Source organism: Sus scrofa, chromosome 3, assembly GCF_000003025.6.
Source record: "Sus scrofa isolate TJ Tabasco breed Duroc chromosome 3, Sscrofa11.1, whole genome shotgun sequence".
In the NCBI taxonomy this organism is placed as follows: Eukaryota; Metazoa; Chordata; class Mammalia; order Artiodactyla; family Suidae; genus Sus; species Sus scrofa.
Window position 1 is genome coordinate 69,068,456 of NC_010445.4, and position 15,747 is coordinate 69,084,202.

General features: G+C 40.4%; 1 protein-coding gene across 8 annotated transcripts in view; it reads right to left on the minus strand.

Annotated features, from left to right (window-relative positions):
- DGUOK (deoxyguanosine kinase) overlaps positions 1–15,747 on the minus strand; it is a 36,618-nt gene that overhangs the window by 13,707 nt on the left and 7,164 nt on the right. For 5 of the 8 annotated variants that reach the window (XR_001307634.2, XM_003125004.4, XM_003125003.4 and 2 more), the window contains exon 2: positions 10,759–10,871. The exons of 1 other annotated variant lie outside the window; for it this stretch is intronic. Coding sequence is in view for 5 of the 7 variants with exons in the window: in XM_003125004.4 (XP_003125052.2) it covers positions 10,759–10,871 (113 nt within the window). In the remaining 2 variants the exon portion in view is untranslated. Of the gene's footprint in view, positions 1–1,153; positions 1,206–10,758; positions 10,872–15,747 lie in introns of all 8 variants that reach the window. 2 more of the 8 variants (XM_021087368.1, XM_021087370.1) reach the window with 2 other exon arrangements.

Sequence of the window (15,747 nt, forward strand, 5' to 3'; positions counted from 1 at the left end):
AATAAAACTTCAACTCAAATATGAAAATAACTGACCACTGGAAAATCAAATCAACCAAATAGAGTTCTTGTTCTCATAGCAAGGCCACAATTTGTTTTGTTTTTTTGTCTTTTTGCTATTTCTTGGGCCGCTCCCGCGGCATATGGAGGTTCCCAGGCTAGGGGTCGAATCGGAGCTGCAGCCACCGGCCTACGCCAGAGCCACAGCAACTCAGGATCCGAGCCTCGTCTGCAACCTACACCACAGCTCATGGCAACGCTGGATCGTCAACCTACTGAGCAAGGGCAGGGACCGAACCTGCAACCTCATGGTTCCTAGCTGGATTCGTTAACCACTGCGCCACGACGGGAACTCCCACAATTTGTTAAACAAACAAAAACAAATACTTCTTCCTCAACTCTAGACACTTCACGAAAGGCATGTGAAGACCCGCTTACTCAGCAGGTGCAGATGGGAACACAGGGAACCCTGGATTCTTTCCTGGGCCCCGCCGCTGACTCACAGCAAAAGTGAAGTCTGCGCAGAACACTCTGGACCTGCATTCAGTCAGTCACCATTAACTCAAGGCCTGTGCGGATGAGAGGCCACGTGAGTGAGGTGCTGTGAGGGGTACCGAAAGCAAAACGAAGATTTATCTCAACATTCGCTGCACTCTGTTACCTCATTCAACCTTCAAAACAGCTTCAGGAGGTAGGTGCTACTATTATGCCCATTTCTTGAGAATATCCACTCACAAAGGTTACATAACTGACTTGTCCAAGGTTTCGTGGTGACTAAGTCTTGAATAGAGACTCAAACCTGGCTTCCTCTAACTTTTCCATGCTAATACTTCTCCATATTAGGGCAAGCAAGACACGGTTCCCAAACTGGAGGAGCTCCCAATGCAAAAGGAAAGGGGGTGACACAGCTAGAGAGCTAGAATTGAAAGGCAGAATGTATGATGAAGAGGTGATCACGTACGGTGGAGGGAATCTAATAAAATTTCTGGAAAAAAGCGGTATTAAGTTGGGAAGTAAATGATACATCAAATTACCACAGATGGAAACAGGGATTAAGAAGAAAGCAATTCAGGTAGAGACAAAAATTCAGGAGGGGGTAAAAAAAAAAAAAAAAATTAGACAATCACAAAAGGTCTAGTTTGGCTAAATCTTACCCCTAGATTCCAAAGAAGGGTCTGGGCCCTTTGGACGCCTTCAGCAGGAGCACTGCAGGTAGAACAGAGTGGATCACAAGATAATTTCCCTCTTTCCAACCCCCCAACCCACAGACACACACCAGCCTCACAACTGGCCCCTGGCTAAGAGCTGGAGGGGGAAGCAGGGGACAAATCTGAATCTACTTGAGTCTGTGATGGTGTCACTAGAGACTGCAGGGAGCCCTTGGTATGTGGCATAGTTCTGAGATGGCACGGAAGTCCCACTGCGCTGGCAGAGGGACCAGGGCTGACTGGGTGGGGGCCTTGACCAGAAAGCTTTGGGCTACCAAGGGGAGGACCAATCCGTGTGCTCAGGACAAGCGGCCTCTCAGGAGGCAAAGCTGTTACCGAAGACAGGCGAAAACAGAACAATCTCCATGAGACTCAAGACACCACCATGTTGCTAAGAACAGGCTACCATGAAAAAGGCACAATGCGAAAAGAACATTCTTAGAGGAGAAAAATACAACTGCCAAAACAAAACACCCAATGGAGACAGTAACCAGCAGACTAAACTGCCGTAAAGCTAATTAGTGAAAAGCACGCAGAACGTCAACTCCAGAAAAGTTCCCTAGACTAAGAGGAAAGCAAGCAAAAAATGATGAAAGAAATGAAAAGGCACACACTATAGGAGATCCAGTTTACACTGTTATAAAGTGGGAGCTTAGGCTGTTTTTTTCTTTCTTTCCTTTGGAAAGACATGATGTAATGCCCTTGCGCCCACCTCAGGGCAGTTAATGCAATTTTGTATCAAACGACTTTTCAAACAAGGGCCAAAACTGTGTGCAACTTCACAGCACCCCTAGCCCAGACAAAGCTACATAACCAAATGGTTTTCCTTGTTGTGTGATAAAGGTCCAATACGAGAAGTGAAATGCCACCCCCAATAAAAAGATGAGCAGAGAAAAGACCAGTGTCAAGTGCGTATCTCCCTCTCATCAAATTTCGCCATCTCTGTCCAACAGAAACAAGATGTATCTCCAGGTGTTTTAGAACAGCAATGAAGTTTAAAACCATGGTATAACTAGGAGTTATAGATGAAAAAGAAGCCAAAATCAAAGAAAATCTGAAACATGAGATTTTCTACATTTCAATTTGCTGAGTACCAGAAAAGATTTAATATAGATTTATATACACAGCTTTTACACAGACACACACACACACAAACACGAACCCCAAAATGGGCCTATCCTGACAAAATGTCAACAATACATTAAAGCAAAACAAAACAAAAACCTAAGAGGAAGGAGGAAAAACATGAATTACTTATATTTAAAAGAAACAAACAAAAAAGGGAGTTCCCTGGTGGTCTAGTGGTTAGGACTTGGTGCTTTCATCTCTGTGGCCTGGGTTCAGTCCCTGGCTTGGGAACTGAGATCCCACAACAAGCCACTGCAAGCTGAGGCCAAAAAAAAAAAAAAAAAAAAAAAAAAAAATATCAGAACCATATAACACTATAACACTTCCCTACGACAGAAACTAAAGACTGCTTTTTTTCTCTTTATGGCACCTGCAGCATATGGAAGCTCCCAGGCTACGGCTCAAATTGGAGCTGCAGCTGCTGGCCTATACCACAACCATGGCAATGCCAGATCTGAGCCACATCTGAGACCCATGCCACAGGTTGCAGCAATGCTGGATCTTTAACCCACTGAGCAAGGCCAGGGATCAAACCCGCATTCTCACCAAGACTACCTCAGGTTCCTAACCTGCTGAGCCACAAGAGGAACTCCAGAAACCAAAGACATTTTAAGACAAGCAATCATTCAGAAATGATACCACCCACTTTCTGAAAAAAATTTCTCTAAAATACATTCAACCAATTGAAAAATGAATCAAAATAAGAATTAAGAAACATAAGTGGCAGTAAGAAAACAGTGATCAGTGAATGACCAGTGTTAAGTATAAAGGAATTATTATTACCATGGTTTACTTTACTGCCAATTTCTATAGTTAAAAGAGAAATTTCACAATTCAAAAACATTCTGGATCTATAAAACTACAGCTTTCTATACCTGGAGGATGTAGTCTGGAGAAGAAGGTAATACAAAAGTAGTAAAGTTTTTTTTTTCTTTCATAGAGACTCCATTAACATTGATAAATAGGTTTAAATGTGTACATGTGTGTGTGCGTGCAGGCGAGTGAGTGTGTGTGTGTGTATTTATTGGAGTACATTCAATTTAAAATATGATATTAGTTTCAGGGGTACAGCAAAGTGATTCAGTATTTTTGCAGACTATACTCCATTATAGGTTTTTATAAGATAATGACTATAATTCCCTGTGCTATACAGTAATCCTTGTTACTTATCTATTTTACACATAGTAGTTTGTATCTGTTAATCCCATAACCGTAATTTGTCCCTCCCCTTCTCCTAGCATCTTTGATAACCACTCGTTTGTTTTCTTTATCTGTGAAGTCTTAAACATGTATATTTTTTATTTAAATGTTTCCACTGGTAGAATAAAAATAGCAAAATTTCCATATGAATGAAGGGGAGAAAAATGAAAGAAATATTCAAATATTGCATAAAGGAAAAAAAGGAGATGGAAGCACAAAATAAGGTGGCAGGAATATATTAAACATAATCATGATAAAAGAGAAAAATTCCCAGGAAAGGCAAACCCTAAGATTGGGTAAGAGCTATAAATTCTGTTCATAAGAGAAACACCTAAAACAAGATGACATAGATTCGTTAAAAACAAAGGGACAGCAAAAATTCCACCAAGTAGATGCAAATGGAAAGAAAGCCCACGTGACAAAGCTGTATTAAGAAAAAAAGCATTAAACACGACAAGAGAGTTTTTTAAAAAAACTAATAAAGCCATAAAGACTCCACACAGAAGTCATGAACATTCTTATACGGAATAATAAAGCACGGAAACACAAAAATATAAAGTCAATTAAAAACAAGGAAAAATGGGCAAAACATAGTAAAAGCATAAAAATTTAGTACACCACTTTTCTTAGAATTTAATTCAACAAGTAGACCTCCAAAATGAGAATTTAGAGGATAAAACTCGAAATCATTAGTTTTTCACCTATCTGAAACTGGGATACATCTCACAATGCTTATTAAATTTAATTATTTTATTCTTTAAAAATTATTTTAAATAATTAAAACAAACATTGTAATTATTCTTTGGAAGTGCTGTTAAATTGATAATGCATTTTACAATCAACGATATCTTAGAATTTATAAAAATGTCACAGCAAACTCCATATACCTTACAGATAATACACATTCTTCTTAAAAGCCCATGGCACATTTACCAAAATTGTACCTAGGTTATGAAGAAAACCTCAGTGAGCTTCTCCAACTAGAAACCTTATAAGTCACGCTTTTAAGTCGTAACAAAATAAAACTAGAATTAACAAAATAATAAACATACAAAATCCACTCAGAATATGTAAAACACTAAAAATAATTCTGAGGCAAAAAATAAACCAAAATTACAATTACAAACACTTGTTTGTGAAATTTCAGTTAAAATCTCATTTGTCAAAATCTAGAAGACAGGGCCAAAGCTTATCCCATGAAGAAAACTTCCAGTTGCACATGCTTTTAATATTAAGGCAGAAAAAAAGAAAAAAATACCCAAATTAATCACACACTGAAAGCTTTAAAAATGCAAAGAAGCTCTGAGAGATAAACAAATTTAAAGGTAAAAATTAATGAATTAGAATGCAACCCCCATAGAATTAAAAAAATAAAACCATTAATTGAGTCTTAGGACAAGTAGACAATCATCTATCAAATCTATCTCTGCCAAAATATTCACACAAATAAACATCAGACAAAAGATAGAACAATTCTCAATGTAGAAGAACTTAAATTATAAAAGTTCTCAATGTAGAAGAACTTAAATTATAAAAGAATATGCATAATCATTTTACACTATTAAATTTGAAAATCTCTATAAAAGGGCAATTTTCTTTTTTCTTTCTTTCTTTTTTTTTTCGGTCTTTTTGCCTTTTCTTGGGCCGCTCCCTCAGCATATGGAGGTTCCCAGGCTAGGGGTCGCATCAGAGCTGTAGCCGCCAGCCTACGCCAGACCCCCAGCAACGCGGGATCCAAGCTGCGTCTGCAACCTACACCACAGCTCACGGCAATGCCAGATCGTTAACCCACTGAGCAAAGCCAGGGACTGAACCTGCAACCTCATGGTTCCTAGTCAATTCATTAGCCACTGAGCCAGGACGGGAACTCCAAAAGGGCAATTTTCTAGGAAAACAAAATTATCAAAATTGACACAAGAAGGATAAAAAAAGTGAATAATAATTTTGGACAAAATAGTTGTCCAATAACTATTCTCCCAAATAGAAATGAATCCATATAATTTTAAAACAGATTTCTAGCATATCTTCAAGGAATAGATAATTCCTCTGCTAAAAATGACCCAAAACTTCTCAATTCATTTTCATAATCCTGATGGTAAAACCTGTCAAAAACTGTACATACAAACAGTAATACCAATTGAATTTATAAATAACAATGCAAAATTCCAAACAACAAACTAGCAAATTAGTGCGACAGTATACCATGACCAAAAGAGTTCATTCTAGGAATGTGAAGATGGTATTGTTATCAAATCAATGACTAACATTAAGAGGTAAAAAAAGAAAAAATCCCATGGTTATGTCACTAGATGCTAAAAAAGGCTTTGGATGAAAATTTAACATCTGATACTAATAAAAACAGTTAATATCCTACTAATAGAAGGGTACCTCCTCCACATGGTCTATTGAAATGAATGACAGTCACAGAACTTAAAAATGGTACATTAGAGGTAGTTTCACTAAAGACAGAAAAGATAAGGGTAACTATCATAACTGCTATTTTTTAATATTGTTCTGGACCATCTATCCAGTGAAAGAAAACAGAAATGAGGTTTGGATAGTGAAAAACTCTCACAAATGATTAGTATTTAAAGAAAACTATTATTTTCTAAAACCCCAAGCAAATAAGGCAAAAAAATTAATATGAGAATTAAGTCTCATAAGATATACACAACAATCAACTGCTTTTCTTTAAAACGGCAATAACCAGTCGAAAAAAAAAATGATAGGAAAAGAGATCCCAGTCACAATAACAAAATATATAACCACTCAGGAATAATCTCAACAAGACTACTCCTGGGCCAGACAGATAACAAGTTGGGGAAAAATCAGGCTCCTATAACTTTTAAAGTCACATAAAGAGTAAAACCTTAAAAGCAAGAGAAAGAAAAACAGGTGTGTATTTTTGTAATATTGGGCTGTGAGAGGTATTTTTAAACTTTAATGTTAAAGGAAGTAACTACGAAGTAAAATATTTGACCACATAAAAACATCAAAGTATAATATTACAAAACATCCATAAATATAAAGGAAAAATGACAAACTGGGGAAAGTATCAATAACATACGACAGAGTCAAGAGACCTAGCAATGAGACTTATGAAGCCATTACAAAAAGATCTCAACAGGAAAAAAAAAAAAGGCTACAGTCATCAAAACAGTATGGTACTGGCACAAAAACAGAAATATAGATCAGTGGAACAGGATTGGTTAGGAAACCCTAAACAAAACAAAAAGACAACCCACAAAATGGGAGAAAATGTTTGCAAATGATGCAACTGGCAGGGAATTAATCTCCAAAATATATGAATGCCTCCTGCAGCTCAATTAAGAAGAAGAAAAAAATTAAAAAATGGGCAGAAAACATGCCCAAACACTTATGGTCAATTAATCTACGACAAAAAGAGGTAAGAATATACCTCCTTTGGAGAAAAAACAGTCTCTTCAAAAAGTGGTGCTGGGAAAACTGGACAGCTACATGCAAAAGACTGAAATTAGAACATTCCCTAACACCACACACAAAAATAAACTCAAAATGGATTAAAGACCTACGTGTAAGACCAGATACTATAAACTCTTAGAGAAAAACACAGGCTCTGTGACATAAACCGCAGCAATATTTTCTCGGATCCAGAAGTAATGGCAATAAAAATGAAAATAAACAAATGGAATCTGATTAAACCTAAAAAGTTTCTGCACAGCAAAGGAAACCCCAAACAAAACAAAAAGATTACCCCACAGAGTGAGAGAAAATATTTACAAATGAAGCAAATGACAAGGGATTAATCTCCAAAATATACAAACACCTTCTGCAGCTCAATATAAAAAAACAAAACAAAACAACAAGCAAGCCAATTAAAAAGTGGGCAGAAGATCTAAATAGACCTTTCTCCAGAGAAGACATATGACGGCCAAAAAACACAGGAAAAGATACTCAACATCACTAATTATTAGAGAAATGCAAATCAAAACCACAATGAGGTACCGTACCACCTTACACCAGGCCAGAATGGCCACCATCAAAAAGTCTACAAATAATAAATGCTGGAGAGGGTGTGGAGAAAAAGCAACCGTCTTACACTGTTGGTGGGAATGTACATTGGTGAGACCACTATGAAAAAGAGTTATGGAGGTTTCTCAAAAAACTAAAAACAGAACTACCACACAGTGCAGCAATTCCAGTTCTGGGCATCTCTCTGGAGAAAACTATAATTCAAAAATATACATGCATCCCAATGTTCACTGCAGTACTATTTACAATAGCCAAGACATGGAAGCAACCTAGATGTACATCAACAGAGGAATGGATAAAGAAGATGTGGTACATAAACACAATGGAATATTTTTCAGCTGTAGAACATGACATAATGCCATTTGCAGCAACATGGATGGACCTAGACACTATCATACCAAGTGAAGTTAGTCAGATAGTGAGAGACAAACATCATATATTACATATATGTGGAATCTTTAAAAAAAAAAAAAAGGATACAAATGAACTTATTTGCAGGACAGAAACAGACTCACAGACTTTGAAAAACTTATGGTTACCAAAGGGGACAAGTGGAGGGGTGGGAGGGATGGACTGGGCATTCAGGATTGGCATATGCACACTGAGCTATATGGAATGATTGGCCAATGGGGACCTGCTGTATGGTACAGAGAACTCTACCTCGTATTCCGTGATAACCTGTGTAGCAAAAGAATCTGCAAGAAAATGGATTGGTGTCTATGTATGACTGGGTCCCTTTGTTGTACAGCAGCGATCATCATGGCCTTGTAAATTAATAATACTTCAATAATTACACTTTGATATACTTTTAAAAAAAGAGGTCTGAATAGGCAATTCACTAAAGAATACTAATGAATGGCTGATAAACATTAAAAAGTTGTTCAATTCATTGGTAATCAAAGAAACGTAAAATAAAATAACACACCATTAATTTTCTTACCTCTCAAATTAGAAAGGATGAAAAAATAAAGAACATCTGGTGTTACTGAAAGTTTGAGAAAAATAGTATAGCTTTTCTGAAGGAAAAATTTTCTCAATAAAACATGTAATTTTGTCACATCAAAATTCCAGCTATAGGTTATGGTTTTAGATCACCTTCAAATTTCATGTATTAAAAAAAGAAAGAGACAGCTACAAGGATATTCATCACTGTAGCACTGTTTCTAATAGGAAGAAATTAGAAAACTAAATATTCAAAGGAAAAGATTGGATACCTAAATGATAGCACATCATATTATGCGGTACATGGCAACCATTAAAATGACATTACTATCAATGGAAGATGACCTTGTCTATCAAGTGACATGCAGATGACAACCACGATTTTTCTTTTAAAAAAAAGGAAGTAGATGCCTATGTTTTACACATTTATGTCAGGGTATGTAAATAAAAATATATACATTTACTCTGTAGAAATAAATCTAAAAGGACAAAAATGTTAAATATTTTGCTTCTGAATAATGGGATTATGGGAGTATTAGTTATCTAAACTGTGCCAAAATTTAGTGGCTTAAAAAAAAAATCATTAACTCCGTTTCAGTGGGAAAGGAAATCTGGGGCACAGTTTAGCCGGATGGTTCACTGCCTCAGGGTTTTCCATGAGATTTCAATTAGGATATTGGCTGAGGTTACAGTCATCTGAAGACTTGACTGGGGACTGAAGGATCTTCCAAGAAGACTCATTCGCATAGCTGTTGGCAGGAGGACTCAGTCCTTGCTGCGTGGGCCTCTTCCCAGACAGCTATGCTGCATTATATGGCAGCTGGCATCCCCAGGGACAAAGCAATCAAGAAAGAACAAGATGGAAGATACAATGTCTTATGACCTACCACAGACACACACTGCTAATCCTGCTACACTGTATTTACTAGAAGCAAGTCACTAAGTCCAGCCTGCACTCTAGGGGAGAATTAAGGTCCACTTCTTGAAGGAAAGAGCCTCAAACAACTTGTGGATATATTTTTAAATCCCGGAAACAGGTGACCGGTGGCATACTCAGAAAAAGATAATTTAGTTTCTAAACAGGAAAGTTAACTTCACAAATACCCACCCACACACACAGCGCACACATACACAGAGACAATTTACAAAACAAATATCCTCAATAAGAATTACATGCCTGCCAAAAAAAGGTAACACAATCTTGAGGTGGAGTAACAGAAAAATGGCAGCCAGAACAAGCTCTGTGACATCCTGCACCATTTAAACCACATCTAGAATGTCCTGTGCAGCTCGGAGCACCCATCTTACTAAAATCTAAGTGGAAAAAGAACAAACTGAAGTGCATCACCCAAAGTTACTTCAAAATGAGAAAAGGTCTGGAGAATAATGGAATTTGGTTTCAAAGAGAGAAGGCTCGAGGGGGAGAAAAAGCAGGCAACTCCAGGCCTTAGAAATGTACGAAGGGTTGCCAGGTGGAAAAGTTAAAAGACTGCAGTGAGCCAATGAGTCAGAGTCACAGGTATGCAAAATGGCTCAGACAAGAACTTTCTAACAATAGGTTGTTAAAAACAAGAATGAGGCACTCAGTGAACGTTTCTGGTGACTGGTGAGGAGGCTGTGGAGACTGAGGCAGGTACTGCCACTCCCTCAGCTTCCTCTAAGGTTTCTGTCCAAATCGGTTCTTCCCTGCTCACACTGCTGTGGCTGGTGCTGAAACCAATGCTATGCTATAGCTGCTCCCAAAGCAACAGACCTGACACCAGCACCTAAGCCACGAGGCCTAAGTGAAATGTACAGTGCTTGGGATAGGACAGTGCCTGGCATGCAGTATGTGCTTTATAAAGGCTAGCTAGTATTTCTGCAGCAACTCAAAACATGACAAGATGCTCTCTAAGGTGACCCTCCAGTTTCTTAGATTTCATGAATAAGTCAAAATCACCATCAATCCTGATGGTCCATTTCTGTAACGTACTTAAGGGCAGGAATGACAAAATTAATCTTCAAAGCCAGGATGGCTGGACAGGCTTTGGGAAGCCATAAAGAACCAAGGCAAGTCCCTTTACTGATCTGTAAAAACGACACAAATCAAAACTAAACACATTCATACAGGTCATATTTTCTCTAGTGCATGTGGTCTGCTTTCCGGAATGAAGGTATTTTTAAAAAGGAGTCTCAAACGGGACTACTTCCCCTACTCAGAGCAAATTAGATTATTAAAATTAGTTTATTCACCCATGCCTGCCAACTACCCACCACAACCGAAAACTTACTTTTTGGGTGCCAGCAGCCTGGACATTCTGCCACGTTGCTACAGGTTCTGTAGCTACGTCCCACTCTGGGTAAGTTTTCGTGAGTAACTTCACAAAGGTGGATTTTCCCACAGCTGCAATGCAAACAGCATGTGTTGGGATGCTTCCCAAATCAGGGCTATAGGAAAAGGCTGCCATTAACTCTGCCACAGGTGCCCAACAAGAGGGAATAAATATCGGTTTCTCCAATTTCAAAACTCAGCGGCCACATCACCGCCAGATTGATAATGGGGCAGGCCATGCTAACCAGAGTCACCACAATGAATGCAGGCAACAGGGAATTCTTTTTTTTTTTTTTTTTTTTTTTTTTTTTGCCACGGCTTGTAGTGGCTAGAAGTGGGATCTCAGTTCTCCCACCAGTGACTGAACCTGGGCCACAGCGGTGAAAGAACCAAATCCTAACCACTAGACTGCCAGGGAATTCCCAACACCCCATAAGATTTGATTTGTAATTTTAACATCTATCCCAACCTCCCAGAGGCAAAGAGTACTTAATAAGAGTTAAAAATGGAATACTACTCTCAAAAGCAGATGGAATCAGCTACACATGTTGTCAAGCTTGCATCACGGTCCTATTTACTCCGTGACCGTGTAAAAAATCACAAGTTTTCCAAGATAGAAAATGAAGATAATGACCCTCATTCATTTAACAAATCTAAATGACATTCAGGGAGTGCCACGACGTGCTCAGGACTGTCTGGCACTGGGGGTACAATGGTAAATAAAACACCGGGTGGATTCTGCCCTCACAGAACTTGTATGCAAGATAGACACTAAACAAACACAACAGTAACTAATAAGAAAGCATATTAAGTGCTAGGAAAGAAAAATCAGGATGGCTCTGACACTGCTCCGGAGATCAAGGAAGGTTCTTCTGAAAAATGTTATTTGAGGTGAGACCTGAAAGATGAAGTCTGGCCGGGCCCAAGGGCGGGGAAAGGTGGAGGGAGCAGCATGAACAAAGGTCGGGCAAAGAAAAACTTGGCTCACAACAAGATAGCAATCTGTGGCCTTGAAGGCACGGCAGTGACTGTGTGGTCAAGTGGAGGAAAATGGCTCATAAGGAGCGTGGAGAGGCAGGTCGGCAAGCAGGGGCCAGGTCATACGCGGCCTTGTGCTGTGGTGAGGAGTCTGGGGTCTCTTCCAAGGGCAATGTGAAACCAGTGATGATGGGTTTTAAGGAGGGAAATGACACGTCTCCATCTCACTTTTAAAAGCCCACTCAACCAGTTATGGAAGAAGAGGCTGATGGGAAGGAGGCAGACCGGTTAGAAGATAATAATAGCTTGAATCGAGGTGATGGCAGATGAGGTAGAAAGTGATGGCTGCTTTGAGAAATATTTTGGAGATGAAATTAACCCAGTACCACAACATTCAAGTTATCTTTTCCCACTTACACCAATGCCTAGCTCATCACTTCCTGAATTCCAGACTCACTGGCCAAGAGGCCTTCCAGACATTTTCGCTTGGATATCCCACACATAACTCAAAGTCAATATATTCCCTAAATGAACTCTTCATCCCCCCCCCCCCCCACCAACACACACACCAAACTGAGCTTCCTTCCTGGTATGACAGCACCAGCCACTCAGTCAGAACTTCCTCCTCTGCCAAATCTCAAGTGGCCAGCAAGTGCTTTTGCACCTGCCTTCTAAACTTTCCCTATCTGGGAGTTCCCATCGTGGCTCAGTGGCAATGAATCTGACTAGTATCCATGAGGACACAGGTTCCATCCCGGCTTTGCTTGGTGGGTTAAGGATCCAGGTTGCAGATGAGGCTCGGATCTGGCACCGCTGTGGCTGTGGTGTAGGCCAGCAGCTACAGCTCTGATTCAACCTCTAGCCTGGGAACCTCCATATGTCGTGGGTCGGCCCTAAAAAGACAAAAAATAAACTTCCCCCATCTGTCCTTTTCCCTCTATTTCCACCTCTTACTCAAGACCAGGCTCTCATTTCTTTCTTATTTTTTAAAAAAGTCTATTATAGTTGATTTATATTGTTCTATCAATTTCTGCTGTACAGCAAAGTGACCCAGTCATACATATATATACATTATTATTATTATTTTTTGTCTTTTTAGGGCCTCACCTGCAGCATATGGAGGTTCCCAAGCGAGGGGTCGAATTGGAGCTACAGCTGCCTGCCTACACCACAGCAACACCACCACCAGATCTGAGCCACATCTACAACCTACACCACAGCTCACGGCAACGGCAGATCCCTGACCCACTGAGTGAGGCCAGGGATTGAACCCGTATCCTCATGGATACTAGTTGGATTCCTTCTCGCTGCACCATAAAGGGAACTCCCATCCGTTCTTTTTTTTTTTTTTTTTTTTCCTATGAGGCTCTCATTTCTTGCCTAACTCTGGCCTTGCCCTTTTCAATCCATCATTCATAATGCAGCTATAGTGAACACAAAACAGTACTGCCTAAAATACTTTGGCAGCTCCCTACTGCCTTCAGGACAAAATTCAAACCTTTTAGCATGGTCTATAAGACACAGTGAAATTCTGCCCCTGCGTAGACCTCTCTGTCTTAGCTTCCTTCAGGCATTCTGAGCTCCCACTGGATCAAACTCCTTGTAACTCTAATCACGCCAGACTGCCTGCAGCAAAAGTGCCTTGGCATGTGCTTTCCCAGTTCCTGAAGCTCCTTCTCTCCTCCTCTGACCAACCTCTGCTCAGTCTTCAAGATTTTGCTCAGATGTACCTCCTGTGTGAAGCCTTTCAGGACTCTGACACCTCTAGACTGGATCAGCTCCTTTGTGGTTGGTCAGGCATTACAGGTAAGCCTCTATCACTGCTACTATAATTCTGTTGCTCTAGGTAGAAGATGGGGCTCCTCCAGAGCAGGAAGCAAAGCCCAGACTAAAAACCTGGCTGAATGAATAAAACATATAAGACACTATTAATTCCAGTTCCCTAGGAAACCCACATTTGTTAAAAACCAAAAATGAACCTTAACAGTGTGTTTGGAGTGCAATCTCCCCCATCGGGGATAATCTTTCTCAAGTAAGTTCTACCCTTAGGAGGAACCCAAATGGAACCAAGAGAAGGAAGCGGAGGCACCCTTCCAGTCAATTCTATCAGCTATTCATGGTTACTGATCAGGAGTAAAGAGATGTCTTCAGCAGAAGAGCCCACACATCCAGTATGTGACATTTATTACCTACCACTCCAACTGTTCCCTGAACAGAGTTAAGAACAAACACATAAACCTGTGCCTTTTGTACAGTCACACTCATCTCTCAGTCCCACCTCCAGCCAACTCATGTGTGCCTTTGCACATGTGCTCAGCCTCTGCTCCTCCCTCCCACACTTCAGTGACTAAACATCTTTCCCTGTTCTACTCGGTCTATGTCTAAATCCCTTCCCCTACCAAGCCTAAAGCCCACCTCTTCCACCAAGTACAGGATGTCTCTAGCTCACACCCAATTCCTACCACGACAGGCAGTTGAATCAAACAAGAAATATTTATTAACTGCCTCTGATAGGGTTAGCAGTTAACTGTTTGGATTGTTTCATGGGTCTCAGTGTTGGTTTCCTAACAGGATCTGAATCTCTGAGGTTGGTCCCAGGAACCCACATATTTAAAGGATGCCCCAGTGATCCTGAGGCAGATGTGTATTTGAGACTGCCACAGCTGCACTGCCATCTGATCACAGTCGACAGAGGTGGCTTTTTAAAAATACAAATTCCGGAAGTTCCCATCATGGCGCAGTGGAAACGAATCTGACTAGGAACCATGAGGTGCGGGTTTGATCCCTGGCCTCACTCAATGGGTTGGGGATCCAGTGTTGCTGTGAGCTGTGGTGTAGGTTGCAGACGAGGCTCAGATCCCCCGCTGCTGTGGCTGTGGCTGTGGCCAGCGGCTACAGCTCCGATTAGACCCCTAGCCTGGGAACCTCCATATGCCGCAGGTGCGGCCCTAAAAAGACAAAAGACAAAAAAAAAAAAAAAAAAAAAGTTCCAAAACCACACCCCAGACTACTAAATAAGGCCCTCTGGGCTTGTCATGGAGTTACCAACAGAGTCTCCAGAATTAATTAAAGATTGGTTGAGTTTGTGTATTATCAGATACCTGTCTACCTGTCTGCCCTGAGTAGCCCTTCATTTAAAACATTCGGTAGGGGTGCTCCAGTTGTGGCTCAGCGGTAACGAACCTGACTAGCATCCAGGAGGACATGGGTTTGATCTCTGGCCTCACTCAGCACGTTAAGCGATCTGCCGTTGCCATGAGCTGTGGTGTAGGTCACAGACACGGTTCTGATCTGGTGTTGCTGTGGCTGTGGCTGTGGTGAAGGCTGGCAGCTACAGCTCCAATTCGACCCCTAGCCTGGAACTTCCATATGCCACAGGTATGGCCCTAAAAAGACAATCAATCAGTCAATAAAATATTTGACAGAGTCAATATTTAGATGGTAGGCTGTTGATTAAGCCTAAAACATGGTCTCTGCCTATCAGCTGAAAAACTACTTAAATTAATACGAAAAGATGAAGGTAACTGATTAGTTAGATGGGTAGCATGGAATGTGAGAATTACCTAAATTTTTAGAAAGTTAAAAACAACTACCTAAGGAATGATTGCAGACGGAAAGAAAGGGCCCTGAGGGTTAGGGAGTGCCAACTTCACCTCTGAGATCAGAAACTATTAGTTCATCTAAGGGCAGTCAGGACTCTGAGAAACTGACTCATGCCATTTAAAGACACAAAACCCAGAATGCCAACAAATTAGATATAATGGGAAATATATTGCTCCAATTACTGGAACAATCACACCAGAGCAACACCCCCACCTCGCATACCACTCCTCATTCCAAAGCGTCTAGAAAGCCAGTTTAGTAATGAGCAGCCAGCTTCAGCCAAGAACGACAGTAAATGGTGGTGGACGGTCCAAGGAGCTTTGCCATCCATGCTGCTGTAGGGCGAGGAGAGCCTGGGTAGTTCACA